Here is a 16,538-nt window from a genome sequence, read left to right as displayed (position 1 = left end):
TTTCTCAATTTCATACCTTCACAATGCAATGTCTTAGCAAAAGAAAAAAAGTATAAACTTTTCATTTCATGTTGCAATAATTAGAAAACCATAACTGTTTAAAAATTACGGAGGGCAACAGCCTATACATGTCTCCTAAATCCGTGACTGATCATTAACATTTCTGGGTTTAACAATAACACCCTAATAAGAAAAGTTGAGTTCATGATTCTCTCAAATTAACTATAGAACCAAAAGAAAATTCAGTTTTTCTTCCTAAGATGTTAAGTATGTTGCGCACTGCGCACATCTTCTAGGAAAATCCAAAGAGTAGTAGTTCACAAATCACATACAACTTGTCAAACAATTTGGTTTTGGTCTTCACACATGCATATTCTACTGCAAATGTTTCACGGCGGAAAAAAAAAATACCTAGTTACAAATAAATAACCCGAATAAAAAGATATGAGTAGGCACATTCCTTTTCAGACAATATACAAGTCCCAAGCAAGCTTGCAATTAGTTACCAACACTCGCATACAGCAGAGCTTACTACATGGAACTGTAAAACCGAAAAGGGGGAGACTAATCCGATTGCATGCTAATGTTTTGAGCTCTAGCACAATCATGTTGGTATAAAAAAAATGAATGAAAATTAGCAACTGAAACATCAGAGTAACAAAATTAAAAAGCAGGTTGTGATCATCAGCAGTAGAGATGGCTTATGTATAACTTGATTTGCTGTATCATCAGAAGATGCCGATGGCGGCAATGCAGGACAGGCAAGACCTTCCTTCCCTTCACGGCACTCACTAGCAAAGAGGCCAGGAGGGTATTGTCCATAGAGATTAATATAACTGAACATGGTTGAAGCGCAATCATTCTGTAAATCATTCAACACATCGGCGTAAGGGCATGCAAATTCTTTGAATGCCCCACAACATTCTTTAGGTGGATAATTGGGTCCTTTGCATTTGCTTGTGATTATTGAGTAATTCGCGAACTCGAAATTCACAGAACAACCTGCAGATTCCGGGGAAAACCAGTATCATGAGAACAGCTTGGCCCAGATTCCATATATATTTTAAACAGACAGGTGAGGAAAATTAAAAAGAAAAGAATTTTCTTTTGTAACAGCAAGTAGCAACGTCTGCAACGAGTTTGCAAACAAATTAAGACAAAATTGGCAACTATAAAATCATGATTCATGAGGCGATACTAGATGAAAGACATAAGAAAGTGATTAAGACACATGCCATGTGGCAGCACTTTCCACTTGCCTTGTGCATTTGATAATTGATATCACCAAACTCTAACCTTTCAGGCTTCAGCACACACATAACAGTTCAAATGTCACGGCAAAACCAAATTGCAGCATGCTGAAAATCCTCTACAGATCAGAGACACAGGTAATGCACTAGATTCGCACGAAGTGATGAAAATATACTAAGACATCCTATAAAGATGGATATCTCAAATAAGTAATCAACAGAACTGAAGTAGTTGTTTAATAGCAATCATTATTCAACTATTCATAAGTATTTGTGCTGTTTGTATATACAAGAGCTTATCAGAAATGGCAGATCGAGTCACATTTGAAGTTAGAGTTATCTCTAAACGAATAATGAAAATCCTCATACAGAGCAGACTGATCTCAACAATAAAAGGAAAGGAAAGAACAGCATAAATCACTAGATAGATTTAATATAGCTATGTCCATATAATTCATCTACTGGTGTTTTCAATTTTTGAATAAAAAATGTTGGTAGATCCAAAAGCATAAAGATGTTTAAGAAATTGCAAACCTCTCTTAGCCTGAAGAAGATGGCGAGCCGTATGCGCCTGAGAATCGAAAATTGTGTCTGTAATTAGAAAACCGAAACGTCAGAAGAAGAAAAAAAAGGAGTCAGAAGGAGCTTGAAAAAAAGAAGGGAAGTGAAGGAAGTTACCAGAAAGAGAAACGGCAGAAACGGAGAGAGACATGAAGAGAAGAATAGCACAAGAGAGAGAGAGTGGGTGATTGAAAGGCATAGCCATCGTTGCTCAGTTCGTCTGAGCAACACAGAGTAGATCTTCTTTTGTAACCACCAAGTTAAATTGAAAACCTCTTTAATTTTGGCAAATGAAGAGAAGAAGAAGCAGCAGCAGCAGGTAATGGAACGAGAGTGTGATGTGATTGTGAGCTCAACTCAAATTGCAAACAGATAGATGACAGAAAGACACGATCCCTTCAAATTGCTGACAGCTCGGAAACGCGCAAAACTCCTTTTCTCCAAATCCTCCTTCCTTCCTTCCCACTATTATTTTTTATTTTATTGTAAACTGGTTTATTAAATTAGATTTGGTAGTAGCTTTTTCTTTCTTTACGACTTTACCTAATGTTTGGCGACCAAAATTTCTATGATCTTCATCTTCTACTGTACTGTAGTAAAGGAAAAATTTACTTATATACACTTATTTTGGTCTAGTTCTAGTATCCAACTATCCATAATAATTTGAATGTTTAGCTATTAATTATTAAAATACCGAGTGAAACCGTTTATTGATAGATGACAGATCACTTTACATTTATTATTATCAATCAGATTATCCACCAAACCCCTTAATTTTAAATGAAACAAGCAAGCAACCTGCCTCGCATTAATTCAGCGAACCCGTTTTGCCATTTGCCACCGTTACTCTCCACATTCCACAACAATTTAATCTCGTTATTCAAATTATAAAAACCAGTTGCAAAAGCAAATTCATGTAGTAATCCAAGGAATATACATCACGCTAGCTGATACTTTATAAAAGGAAATTCATAGAATGGGACAATGGGTTTCAACTTTCAACTATCGCCAGCTGTTACAATTGTTACCGAACTAGCGCTTGCAGTATTTTATGTTGACTACGTACTTTTTTTTTTTAGGGGCTCTTTCTTTTCTCTACTAAAATTAATGGCATAACTCGGTACAAATTGTTTGAAATTGGGGAATGATAATAAAGGATGAGAGGAGGGAATTTTTCTTTTTTATTTTTCATTTCATTTTTTTCTTCCGAATTTCCTGTAATGTGAACTTTAATAGCATCCATCATTCTCTGTAGCAGTGTCTAAAACTGAGTTAAACATCTTGTCCCTGCGTAACTACAAATTCTGTCATCTATTTAAGTATTTACTGTGAAAATTGACCCCCACCAAAAGGGAAAAAAGATTTATGAGTAAAAATCTACATTATATATTTATAAAACAAAGTGGAATGTGTCCCAGCATGTTTAGACCAAAATGCCAAAGTGTGTACTCCATTTGCCTGACCAAGTCTTCAATTGGTGTGGTGCCAAAGACAGGATCCTGGTTCAACAGAATAGCCGCCTCTGCTGCAATAATAACCGTATATCATTAACACAAGTATGTGAAATCATCAAGGGATCACTAACTAGGATCATCTTGTTTGCAACCATTTATCCGAGGCAGAGAACAAAATAATCGGAAAACCCAAAGAACCAACTTACCCGACACCTTGACTTCCGCATGTTCTCCAGCAACTCAGATATTTCAAGCTGCTTCATCACCGCAGCATGTAGCACCTGCAGTAAAACCAGGATTTTAAACAACGTACAATCTGCGATAAACAAAAGTTCTAGATGACGGCCAAAGTATACCCTCTTGGTCTTCTCAAGGTCAAACTCAACACACTTGATCCTATCAAAGGATTGCATGAGCATTTGCTCCTTCTCGGCAGGCATACTATCAGGTTTCTTGTTAAGTTCCTCGAATACTTTTTCTAGTCTCTGAAGACGTTGTTCACAAGGAAGAACATGTTCTCTTTCAGAAGATGCTTCAACAACTGCTGAATTGTTAATATTATGCTCCACAGTAATTGATGGGTGAACAATGTTCTGTGGCCTCCAAAATTCAAATCTTAAACTACAGAAGAATGCAATAAGTCTTTCAAAGAAAGATGTCAGCATTGTTGACACGTACATGAAATTTGTTCTCTCTACTTTTTCCTTAACTATGCTAAACCAAGTATCTGACAACAAAACAAAATTAGTGAGATTTCAGAACATTAAGACATGCTGAAACACTAGTCAGTGATATCAATTAAACCTAGCATGAATAATAGCCATCAGGAGTTTTCCAACTTCCCCATCCAAATATAAAGGTGTGCAAGTAGGGTTCCACACAGCATGATCATACCTTCTGATTTTGTCATACTATCAACATTTCCCATATCAGCAGTTCGCAATGACTGCTCCAATGTAGGGGGAGATTGGTCACTTTCTATCATTTTATCAGGTGAAAGAGCGCTATCATCACAGCTATAGTATCCATTGAGATCTGATGTCCTGACCTACACATTGTCATAGGAAAGATTGTGAGCTCAAGATGTATAAGCATAGATAACATCCATGAAATCTGTGAAGATAAGAAACATAATTGGTAATTCCAAAATAAACCAGAAGATGAGGCTTCAAAACTGACCTCTTCATGAACCGGGGCTAAACGAGGATAAGGACAGCTCCTTTGTCTAAGGGGAGAGGAGTAACCATCAATATCAGATCCTGATTCTACTGTTGACATATCACTGCATCGTCCCTGGAAGTTGAGTAAAAGAATTCAAAAACCATATAATAATACTAAGTAATATGTGAAGTAGTTGACGTTAAAAAGTCATATTCCTAACTTTGCATGTCAAGAAGACTGCACTTGCCTTCAGTGGGTGCAATAGAAAATATTTCTGTTGTCCATTGGACGCTCGGCTGGTTTGCCTCACAAATGTTGCATCCTCGTTACGTACAAGCTAAAATCAGAATACATACATTAGTTGCCAAATACTATCTCCATAATTCTAAATCATGATACATTTTCAAGAGCTCACAATTAAGGACTAAAACAATACATATAAAAGGAAACATTACCTTCATTATATCAGGATCACTCCATGGACCCTTGTTAGACCTAAGACATCCACCTTCATTAGGACATGTACATGAGCCACCCAAAAAGTCTGGCAACTGACTGTACAAATTCATTTATAAATTCCAAATTAATTAAAAATTAATAGAACTTAAATGAAGTGCGAGTGTGACAAAGGCAGAGATATATACCTAGAGTCGATGACTTCAAGTAATTTACACAAAGCCTTAGGTTCAAGAATCTGAAAATTTTAGAAATCAACATAAAATCAGTGGCAATGCGGGAGAAGAGCATATGATATACTATTAGCTGGATGTTACATTCTCTACCTGTATTTTTGCAATAGTTTTGGAGTCAAGAAATTTCTGTGCAGCAGGCCAAAGCATCTTCTTAAACCCAGGACCAGCATTGACGACATACATTCGATGTAGTGTCTGCAAATTCCATGAAAAGTTCTATACAGAAAGGAACAGGACTAACTATACAAGTTAATTTTGGAAGGGATAGGACAAAAACCTCAGGATAGTAATTGTTGTCAATTTTTGTCATGGCAGCCAAAAGATTTGCAGCAGTTCGGGTGAAATTTTTCATTCCCTGTACCATACATAATAAGTGCCAGGTCAATTTTCATCAGACAAACCTTCCAACAGATAAAAGCAATGCAGTTCCTAAAATGAAGAAACCTGTCCTCATGTTTGATAGAATGCTAAGGTATAGGCATTAAGCACATAAACTAACTACTACTATCCGAAAGCGGCATAAATTACCAAGCATACAAGGAGAAACATCAACAGAAATACCCCATCCAGATATTTGCAAAAATTTATCCCATATTCCCACTTCATTATTTTGTGTAATGCAACATACCAAGCCTTGTACATCCAATATTGTCGTTGTTGAAGAGATCTTTCTTTTTGCTGCAATAGAACATGCTGGAAATTTCTCCTGTAGAGTTCTTTCAAACTCCTGGACATGGTATTTCAAATATCGATCTATTGTGGTGATGCGCATCAGGCGGCTTGGATGAGCTTTCCCAAGCCTTTCAATGTAAACTGGCCTACCTTCCCTATCCACTCCATGGTACCCCTGAGGATAGTACTGTAATACCTCTTCCAGCTCTTCATATTCAAAATCCTTCAAAGATCACAATTGCATTAGAGCCAAATAAAATATGTATCAAGCATCATCTAGCATAGTACACATGCTGAAGATAAAATACTTGGATATTACAAAAGAGTGCAATTTGTTGCCATGTAGCCCAGTCTTCCTAAATTAAATTTATAGTTCCAAGTATGAAGTTCGAAATCAGATAAACAGACATAATTTGTGTAATTTGTTACACCATTAAACTATTCAGTCTAAAGCAACAACTATTTTTTAAGGTTGCAAGACATAACATTGCTATCATTACCTCTAGTATAGTATCAGTTCCATATTCCTTGCGCCAATTAAGCATTTCTTCCCACATCTGGATTGTTTTCTCAATGTTAAAGTCCCTGGCTTTCAAAAACCTACCAGGAAGTAAAGTGTGAGCCTGTGAGTTAAAAGTTAACATTCCAATAAACTATAACAATTGACGTTTTATACCCTTTAAACAGGAAGTGAAATGATTGGGAAACAATTTGCCACAGGGAGCTAAGCTAGTCGTCCACTGAGCGATGGAAGAACTTTAATGAAGTGAGGAAATACCTCAACAATGTATGGTAATCATCATGCCTGGGAGGTAAAGATCCCCTATCAATTAGCTTTTGGCGGAATTCAAGGACAACAGTCTCCTCTTGTGCATCACGCACATCCTCAATGGATACTGCGGGAACCCTATAATCAATCTTCTTTTTCCCTCTTTTCTTTAGCGAATGAGTAAACTTGGATGAAGCAGTCATTGCTTTCTTCTTGAGGGTTCCAATTTTAGACCGCTGCCTTTCATCTTCAAAGTACTCAACATCTGATCTTCTATCTCTGATTTCATCATGACTACATTGTCCTTCAGAGCCTTTCACAGAAGAATTTAGAAGCAAGAGTGACTAATTAGAAATTAGATATCATGACTTGACACTTTACAACCATAAAAAATTAGACAGCAGCAGAGACAGGATAGCATACCTGACATGTTTGGCGCAACAAAAAACCAAAGACAGTTTTAACTGTTAAAACGATGAAATCAAATTCGTAGCAGAGCAGACCCTTTCATGATTTCCAGCTCCAGAGATCACTGCAAACCAAATCAGATGTATGAATTGCATTTAGAATACACAATAATAACACATTTCATTTTCCTTAAGGATGAAAATCTAATATATGATCAAGGCAGCTAAACAAGTTATGGGATTGAAAGCAACAGCATATCACACATCTCTAAATATTGCCTAAACTGCGGAAATCGAACACAAGCCATAAAAATTTCTCTAATTACGATAAACTACTTCATCAAGCTGTCTATTTGATTAGGACTGATACATCTAGAATCGTATACAGAGAAATTTAAACAATAAAAAAGGAGAGGATAAATTTACAGCTTCATAAAATTGACACGATAACATCTAGAAGGAAATCTAACAAAAAGGAAAAAAGAATGTGAAAGGCACTGTTTATGAAGGAAAGAGAAATTGAAATAGTTGTTTAGCTGCCCGACTCTGTCCGAGCTCAATAAGAAATGCAGAAATCTAAGAACAGAATCAGCATAGCGAGGGGAAGCAAAAGCTATTGAATCGAAGATGGGAATTCCACCTCAAACAGAGCTTGAAACGAATGTTGAGATTTGGGAAAGAAACGAAAGAGGGATGGTTTGGGCGTTAAAAAAGGGTGCTTGCTGCTGAAGTGAGCTCAAGAAGGATGTCAAGTTTGTAATGTGAGCGTTATGATTAGACGAAGAAGAAGAAGGATCCAATTTTCATTAATCAATATCATGGGTTGGATCCGCGGTAGCATTTAATTTATTTAAATAATTTTGATTTATATTTATTATTATTATTTATTTATTATAGCTCGTTCACCTGACACCTACTTTACCCAAAAATAAACGCATTGAATTGGGTTCAGTTCACTTGGCGTTTGGCAATGCTTGTTTTCTTCGGATCTCGCTTCTTTTCTTTCAAATAACATAACCGACAATACAAACTACCCCAACTACCTCTAATCTATATGGTTTTTGCGTCGACAGATTTACAGAAAGAAAGAGTGGAAGCGAATGCGTACCTCTTCGGAATTTGATTTCGACAGAGAGAGAGAGAGAGAGAGAGAGAGAGAGCAAGTGACACGCTACGTTAACGCTGTTATGCGACTATAACTATGGATCCCTCTGCTTCCTTCTACGATGTCTATTATTATTATTATTATTATTATTCTCTTTCTTTTTCTATATTCCTTTATTCCCCTTTTTTCTTTTCTTCTCTCTCTTTTCTTTTCTAAATAATTAAATAACAATATTAATATAAGCTGATATTCATACCATATGTTTTAATTGATTAAGGTGTTTGATGTTTTCATCCCTCAAGATATTTCCAAACACTCAAAATAGAAGAGATTCATATATAAATAAATTCTCATTTCTTTCAATAACTTTTAGCCAAGTCTAGTCTGTTATTCAAATTAATAGTAATTAGTACTAAATTTAAAATTTTAAATGTTGATAATTTTATCATGTGAAAAGAAATACCACTCTTTTCGGTATATGTATGGGTTACTCTCTGTTGGTATTCAAATTTTGTTCCTTTATTCAACTTTCCTTGATCATTTCTTTTCAATTAGAAATTTAACTTAGAAAATAACTACTCACATGACATCTTAATTCAACCTTTCTTATTTTTTAATAAAGCAATTAAAAATGAAAATCAATAGACACTATTTGCTAGTATATATAAAGTATATTCCGACTAGAGATATTTAATCTTCGTTGTTCCTATAAATTAAACGACATTAAAAATTATACATATGAAATAATTTATAGAGATACATTAAGTTTATAATGTATATATATATATATGTGTGTAGAGTTCTCTATAGAACAACTATCATGAAATTTAGAGGATAAGATTATATATGTTTATCGATTCGATTTAATTTGATTTTTCGCTTTAGAGATTTTTATGCTGATGATCCAAATCAATAAGATACTGGTTGTACCACATGAAATTAAGTAGCTTAAAATGGCAAGTGAAGTTGAATCTGCATGAAGGTGGGCAAATGGGTTATGGATTAGCGTTAGTTATGATTACATGAAGCTAAGCTGAGAAATAATGAAATATAAAATAGTAATAAGTAAAGTACCGGTATTTAATTATTCATTGACAGTGATGTGAATTATGAAGGTTGGAGCAGAAGAAGCATCTAGCAAGCCTAGGAAATTAGGAATTAGGAACAGTAACAGAGGGTGGGTTGTCGTGGCATCTGTTTTACGTACGTTTTCTTGTGGGGTGGCCGTGTGTCCCTTTTCTTCTTCTTCGTACCTCTCACCTTTCCTCTTTGCCTTTTTCTTTCTTTATATCATTTTATTCTTTGAAATTATTCATATCTTCACAGTTTTAACTTAAAAAAAAAAAATTCTTAATAGTTAAAATACAAGATCAAAATTTTTATAACTAAAAAATCTAAAATTTAATATTTATTCCTATTATTTCTAAACAAAGAGGATTTAAGCATATCAGATAATATTAATTTACACATTATTTATATTTGATTATAACATAAAAAATAATAAATAACATAATTCCAATTTTATTTTCTTTTTAGTTTCATTTTTTTTTTTTCAATATTTAAACGAAGAATGAAAACCTCATTTTTTTTGTATAGTCCTGAATTTTAAATAAGATATTTTTTTTCATTTGAAATAAAATAACCTACTATCTTTGAAAAAAAATAAAAAATATAATAAATAATATAAAACTATTTATATATCTTCACCTAATCATTTAAAATTTCAAAAGGGATAATTCATTTCCTTCAGCTACTTTCCACTTTTGTTTTCTGTTCCATTTGGTGATAGTTTTTTGCTTCTAACCCCAAAAAAAAAAAAAAAGATCAGAGTACTCTCAAGGAGTTCCTTTAATTTGTAGATATGGTATAATACTGTTGGCGAGAACAATGAACAACGAAGCTCTTGAGGTTGTAACTTGTAATTGGTTTCCAGCAAAACCAAAAGAACACACGCTAAACGTCCTCGGAGGCCCCAACTAGATGGTAGTAATATGATAGTAATCGTCAGGACAATAGAAAATGAGATGCATTTTGACAATGATAATCTACAGCTGAGATTACAAATATATGACCCATACATAGCATACCCGAATTAAAGTAGATATTATGTTATGTGCCTCACAAGCAGGGGACAGTTGACACAGTATCTTCCTCACAATTCCAACAGCATACCAAAACTGTCATCGCAAGCTTAAAATATAAGCCATATATAAACACATTTGATGAATATCTAAGCAAACCGCCTAATCAACTCAAAATAGCGAATTCACCAAACTCAAGTGGACCATTACTACGTGCTACCATACTTAAACCTCTCTCAAACGGAATATAAACACACTGCACATAGAACAAGTTAGAACTGGCACTGTGGTGCCAGTGCCCCGACGGTGATGCAGCTCGGGGCACCCGCTGAACAGCAATACCTGTAGCATGCTATGTGCTCTTGTATAAAATTAACACAAGCTCTTAGAACACATTACCCCCTGGTTTTGGCCCTTTTCATACCAAGGTTGTTGTGGAAGGGTGAAACAGAACCAGACATTGGAGAACCCTCCTCTCGAAGAGTGCCGTTGAGCATTGCTAGTTCCCGAAGCTGCTGCTTCTTGTAGAAATCCTGAGATTCATCCTGAAATGTAGAAAACTTCAAACAATAAAAACTCTATCTCAACAAAGGTATGCAGTACTGCCAATGCTAACTTAAGCAACAAGTACATACCACAGGCTTAAGCAAATCTTCAAGTATGTCACGTGCCTGCATCAGGCGAGCATCTATGATTTCGACTGGTAATTCTGCCTCTACCAGAATATGGAGAGGTTCATTCAGATGTTCATATCCAGGTTTCCCTCTCATCATTTCCTCCTACAGAATGTGAAGTAATGCTGGCATCAACATTAGATTACTGGGTTCATCGGATACCAGAAGGAAGTAGAAGGAAGTATATATGTCACACACATCCAGATAACACAGGAATAGAATTAATTTTAAAATATTATAATAATTTGAGTATATACCCAAATTAGTCCCTAATGAATTTCAAATCATATATTTTGATCCTCAATGAATTTTTAGTACTTTGGAAGTCCCTGAGAATTACATATGTCATACAGATTGGTCCCTCTATCACTTCCAATAAAATTTTTCATACGCGTATTAGACAAATAAATCCTTAACAAAATTTACTACAAGACAATTAGATCCCCGACAAATACCTTCATAAGACAAATTAGTCCTCCTTATAGGAGGATCAATCCATCTCGAGGACCTCTAAAGTAATAAAATTTGTTGAGGATCAAAGTGTCTGATTTAAAATTCTTTAGGAAATGTCAATCAGGTGTCAATGGACACTTGGATTTGATAAAAATACAACAAAAATATCTTCTACACAGCTCAAATATCGTGCAATAATACTATCGTAGATGAACTATAATGTATTTCCTTTATAAGAAATAATGGAATAAAGAATCATGTATTACAAAACAACGAAATGATTCTTCTTACCCTGGTTGGATCCTTAATGCTACCTCGGCCTCTGATCAAGACACGACACTCTGTACTTGCTTCTACGCGTTTTAAGGAGTTTCCTCTAGGCCCTAGGAGGCGACCAACAAAGTTAAACTGCAAAATGCTTAAGTCAATATCAAATGTTAAATGATAAAAAAATTCAAATATACATTGGAGCGGAGAGATACATTTGGATATGCGTCCACAGGAATATCAACTCTGACTGTCTTTTTAACGATAATACCAGACGAGCCACCTTGTGGACTCAGCCAGTTTTGTGTTGATGAAGACTGTAACAAGCTTGGCATCTGCATGATTCAATCCAAATGTCAAACACAGACACAAATTTTGCAGGACTTTCATTGCCATGCAGATTAACATTAAATTTACTACTGCGCCAGAGAAAAATATACACGTGAAGAGTAACTACCATTCTAACAATAGCCATAACAAGAAAAAAAATGCAAATATATAGCAACTACATCAATAAAAAGGATCAGTGTGTTGGAAAATATAAGATGTTAAATTAGATCCGGAAATAAAACTGAACATATCATGAAACATCAGGATAATGAACCATTTCGGCAAAATATCTGATAAGTGATCTCCTCAAACCTCATAACTTACTGATTCCACACAAGAGGCAAACACCTTAAGTAGCTAGTGTTAGCATTCTACACAACAAAATCAAGATAACCATGTTAAAATGTTCATATTTATCCAGATGAAACTGTTCATCATATCTGTCTGCAGGAAACTCTAAATGGTGACGAGTATTGACATCTGATTTATGTTAATGCAAAAAAGTAGACATATAGATCCATTAGCAGGATTTAGGAAACAGAAGCTAAGCTATAGATTATTGTCAGAGCTTGATGTTAGCTTTGCACTACCTGTCACAGACAAATAGAGCTACAATAACTCGAACAAATGTCAAGAGTTAGCATCAGATGTAAGAATTGTGTCAGAAATACTTCTAAAATACAGAATTAGATGGAAATGAAGTTATGTTAATGGTTAGTATCCATACTTCTGATTGAAATCGTGATGCCCATCCATTCACATCGGCACCTCCATTTGAAAATATTCCTCCGGTAGCCAGGGGGCTAGCATGTTCAAGCCCACTTTGACCTAAAACTGATGCATTCCCGAATAGTGTGGTTACACGCAAAATTTCTGCTCCAAAAATGTCAATTTTCAAGAATAAGATGTACCAGTCAGCATTTGTTAACAAGTTAGCAGCCACTACATAATCGATAGACAACACGGATGTTTTCTGAGTCAGTGCACAAGAAATATTAAGTTAGTAAACCATGCAGTCAAGTGTCATCTTGCTGATATTAAACAAAACAGAGATATTGAACACTAGAAGAAAAGACGCTACAAGAAAAGTTTATGTTAGTAAACAGAATAACAGATATTAAACAAGTGGCTCAAAACTGTTCTTTATGCTGATATCTTGGACGAAATAACATAATTAATAATGAATACAATACAACCCTACAAACTAAACTTCATGATAACCAAATAAGAACACACTAACCCAACAGATAAGTGAAATCTATGTTGTCAAAAAAGTATATAATAAACATGAGATCTAACACATGGTGTGATTGGAATTGAGGAGGGGAAGGAGATGAATGAAGAGATGAAATGAACAGGAAGGAAAGCAGGTAGAATAGGACTTGAAAAATTTTCCTTGCAGCTGTGGATGTTCAAATTATCCAAATTAGAGGAACCCTAGAAGTTTTGTTAGAACTTACAATGAAGCTTTACAAGGTAATCTATCAATTTCTTAACATTTTAAAAAATTCCCCAAACAAAAATGTTAACTTGACCTTGTTTCCTCCATTTTCCTCAAATCTTCTCCATCATAACAAACCCATAATAACAGAAGGGATTAGTGGTTAAATGTTAAGTATGAACGCTTGCCAAGATGTTTAACAGCCTTAATTCTTGCACATATTGAATCACTTCAGTAGGGATTATACAAAATTTCTTCTACTTTGAATGTAAGGCAATTCATACATCAACAGAAACGGCTAAACTATATGCATGGAAAATATTAATAACCTATACTTCCAATTGAGCTCAAGAAAGCAACACACATGATAGATCCAGGGCAATAAATATAATGGCTCCAGACTTCCAGCCTCATATTTTGGTCCAAGTCTTTTGAATCTCTTTACTATGAATTAAATTAACTAAACCTAATGCAGCAAATGGTTAAGATTCTAGGTTTATTAAGTGCTAAAAGTCCCAAAGCAGCAAATACAGGTTTCCCATCAAATCATATTAATAAATCAGAATAGAAGCTACATCGGACCCAGCTTCCTAACCTTTCCTACCAAATTACATTCTGGGGAACTGTCCCCAAAAAAAAAAAAAACCCAAAAAAATTACAAACATTCCCACACAAAAAGAAAAAGTCAACTCCCCATTGGAAATTAAAAAAAAAAAAAAAAAAGCGGTCAGTATTAAACAAGTTAATCATTTCCAATAAATCCTTCATATAGCTCTTTCACACTTCATATGTATGCTACACTCTCATGTCTTTCCATATTTCTCCTATCTCAGCAAACTTTATCAGGTAATACAAAAATTAATAAAATAAACACCCAAACCGATCCTTAAGGAATTTTAAATCGGACGCTTTGGTCTCCAATAAATTTTATTCTCTATAAGTCTTCAAGAATTACTCCCGTCAGACAAATTGGTCTCCTCGTCGTTTTTAAAGGAGACTAATTCATCTTATAGTGATATTTTTTGGGACCTATTTGTATTATAATAAAAGTTAGGGACTTATTTTCCCGACATGCATATTAAAAATTTGATTGAAAACAACGAAAAGACCAGTCTGTCCAACGGGAGTAATTCTTGAGGAATTTTAGTTGTTGGGAGACCAAAGTGTCCAATCTGAAATTCCTTAGGGACTAATTTGGGTATTTACTCATATTAATAAATATCTGAATATGCAATTGTAAACACACATATACTTCAGTGTAGTTCTAGAACCTCTATTATCTCTGTAACTTCCATTAATAAATTTACAGAGTCTACTACTGCAAGTCTTTTACAACCATCCTCCAGCCAGGTAAGACCAAATTATTTACTTTGGCATGAAATTCGTTGGTGTATAATTGAAGATCTTAGAATAACTTATTCCATTGAATACAAATTTAAAATACCTTCCGACATATTATGCCAAAGAAAATGCTAAGCTGTTGTAGAAAAGATTATGCTTCGTAGCCATAAAGTATATCCTTTGTAACAGTTTATAGAAGAAATACATCTATGTCTTTAACTTCATCTGTAAAGTGTATCATGGCTGAAGCTTAAAAACATTATAAAGAAAAAATTGATAAAATAATGATTTAGTTATAAAATATTCAAACTTAGATTTGCTCAAAGCAAAGGTGCTGAGCCTCATACACTTCCAGAGATTCAACACAAGTGGTTAAACGCTGGAAAAAGGGGTTATCAGCAAAAATGCAGATCTGATTTATGCAATAAGAAAAAAAAGGGGGGAACGGGTGATTAAGAGCTTACTTACAGCACTGACAATAACAACAATATAATATATAATAATCTAGAAAGGGATCTGACCTTGGTTTAACAATCGATAGCTGTGTGGAAGCACAGCCATGAATGGACTGATCTTGTGACGTTCTCCCAATAACTCAGTGAGATATCTGAAAATAAAAGGAAAACATCCGATGATATCAAGACATTATTTATCATAAAAACAAGTTTATTTTCAAGATCCAAATCCACATGTAAGTTGACAATTTGTTTAGCAGAAGATGAAGTTGGAGAAACTACAACAAAGTGAGGATGGTCAAGTCATGTTCCAGTAGTGTAAGAAACAAGATCGGGTTGTTAAAAGTATCCAGTGAGTAAATGGACTCAAATTCACAGGAAAAACAAAACCTCTGCAGGTAGGGCTAACAAGTAACAAGTAACAATATTGAATGAATGCTGTAATTATCAAGATGGGGTATGTTCTGTGGATAAAATTGAGTCAACCACTGGATCAGGTGATTTAAAAGGCATGAGCAATAACAGGAAATGAAAAGCACGAAATCCAGTTACAGTTACAGCTATAACTAGAGAACTTAAGGGTAGAGGAAGAATAGTAATAAGAACAGAAAAAAGAAGCTCGAAAGTAGAAATTAGTGGACGAGGGAGGGAAGAAGTGAGATCGAGAGAATACTTGTCGTGCTCGAGGAGGGCGGAGGAGGCAGGAGAGCGGAGGCCGGAGATGTGAGGGGAGTGAGGGGCTGAGGGGGAGGGCGACGGCGACGGAGGGAAGGCCATGTACCTGCCGGCGCCGGAGGACGACATGTGTGTGAGCGAGTGAGGCGGGCACCGCCGACTAAGCCTAAGTATGAAAGAAGGAAGGAAAGGGTTTGCGATGGCGTGGTTGGTGTGTGTGTGTGTGGGCGTTAATAGTGTTAAGAGAGAGAAGAAGAAGAAGAAGAAGAAGAAGGAGAAGATGAAGAATGGTAGTCTATGGTAGAGAAAGAAGGGAAAGAAGGAAGGGTAAGTAAGTTGTGATTAATGAATGTGAATACGATTGGGAGGATGGGCCCCGCCCCATGTAGACGTCCTGTCCTGCTACCCCTTCGTCGGTGCAATTATTATCAAGGTTTTTCACTCGAACAATCTAAAATTAAAAAAACAATTAAATTTTACAACTGACCAGTAATACATTATTACTTTTCATTTTCAGGCAAGTTAATCAGTAACTCGGTGAATATCCATATCAATCACTAATGCTTGGAATATAATATATTAATATTAAATAAAATTTGAGGTCCTTAGAAGTGTTATGTTGTCTCCTCTCAAACAGGAAGAGTTACTTGTCATTTAAGTTCAACTGTTGATCTGTCTTTTGGTTAATGTCCAACTTTTGTTTATTTAATTTTATTACTATAATTTTTGACATGGAATATCCAACTGTGA

The 16,538-nt window shown here is 35.1% G+C and overlaps 3 protein-coding genes across 9 annotated transcripts; all 3 read right to left on the bottom strand.

The window, feature by feature from the left end:
- Nucleotides 1–335: 335 nt before the first annotated feature.
- On the bottom strand, nucleotides 336–2,445 carry LLG1 (LORELEI-LIKE-GPI-ANCHORED PROTEIN 1). Its single transcript, XM_016349074.3, has 3 exons — nucleotides 1,929–2,445; nucleotides 1,785–1,841; nucleotides 336–1,002 (listed from the first exon to the last, which is right to left on the bottom strand). The coding sequence occupies exons 1-3, from the start codon at nucleotides 2,014–2,016 to the stop codon at nucleotides 650–652; spliced, it is 498 nt and encodes a 165-aa protein (XP_016204560.1). The 5' UTR covers nucleotides 2,017–2,445; the 3' UTR covers nucleotides 336–649.
- Nucleotides 2,446–2,964: 519 nt separating this feature from the next.
- On the bottom strand, nucleotides 2,965–8,213 carry LOC107645063 (Sec14p-like phosphatidylinositol transfer family protein). 7 transcript variants are annotated; one of them, XM_088497891.1, is made up of 15 exons: nucleotides 8,075–8,213; nucleotides 6,983–7,091; nucleotides 6,569–6,872; nucleotides 6,291–6,390; nucleotides 5,747–6,013; nucleotides 5,396–5,473; nucleotides 5,209–5,313; nucleotides 5,071–5,120; nucleotides 4,882–4,981; nucleotides 4,674–4,763; nucleotides 4,445–4,558; nucleotides 4,160–4,313; nucleotides 3,622–3,992; nucleotides 3,472–3,546; nucleotides 2,965–3,336 (listed from the first exon to the last, which is right to left on the bottom strand). In XM_088497891.1, the coding sequence occupies exons 2-15, from the start codon at nucleotides 6,987–6,989 to the stop codon at nucleotides 3,316–3,318; spliced, it is 1,836 nt and encodes a 611-aa protein (XP_088354017.1). In that variant the 5' UTR covers nucleotides 6,990–7,091; nucleotides 8,075–8,213; the 3' UTR covers nucleotides 2,965–3,315. The 7 variants fall into 7 exon arrangements, with proteins under 7 accessions (XP_088354017.1, XP_088354019.1, XP_088354023.1 ...); XM_088497893.1 differs by having other exon boundaries at nucleotides 2,965–3,333; nucleotides 8,075–8,212; XM_088497897.1 differs by having other exon boundaries at nucleotides 2,965–3,333; nucleotides 6,467–6,872; nucleotides 8,075–8,207.
- Nucleotides 8,214–10,077: 1,864 nt separating this feature from the next.
- LOC107645065 (KH domain-containing protein At5g56140) lies at nucleotides 10,078–16,145 on the bottom strand. The gene is made up of 7 exons (XM_016349075.3): nucleotides 15,787–16,145; nucleotides 15,180–15,265; nucleotides 12,604–12,749; nucleotides 11,762–11,881; nucleotides 11,571–11,687; nucleotides 10,788–10,931; nucleotides 10,078–10,697 (listed from the first exon to the last, which is right to left on the bottom strand). The coding sequence occupies exons 1-7, from the start codon at nucleotides 15,915–15,917 to the stop codon at nucleotides 10,548–10,550; spliced, it is 894 nt and encodes a 297-aa protein (XP_016204561.1). The 5' UTR covers nucleotides 15,918–16,145; the 3' UTR covers nucleotides 10,078–10,547.
- Between the last annotated feature and the right edge of the window lie 393 nt (nucleotides 16,146–16,538).

The sequence above is a fragment of the Arachis ipaensis genome, chromosome B9 (assembly GCF_059453495.1).
Source record: "Arachis ipaensis isolate K30076 ecotype BB chromosome B9, ASM5945349v1, whole genome shotgun sequence".
Lineage (NCBI taxonomy): Eukaryota > Viridiplantae > Streptophyta > Magnoliopsida > Fabales > Fabaceae > Arachis > Arachis ipaensis.
This window is presented reverse-complemented; position numbering and strand designations above follow the sequence as displayed.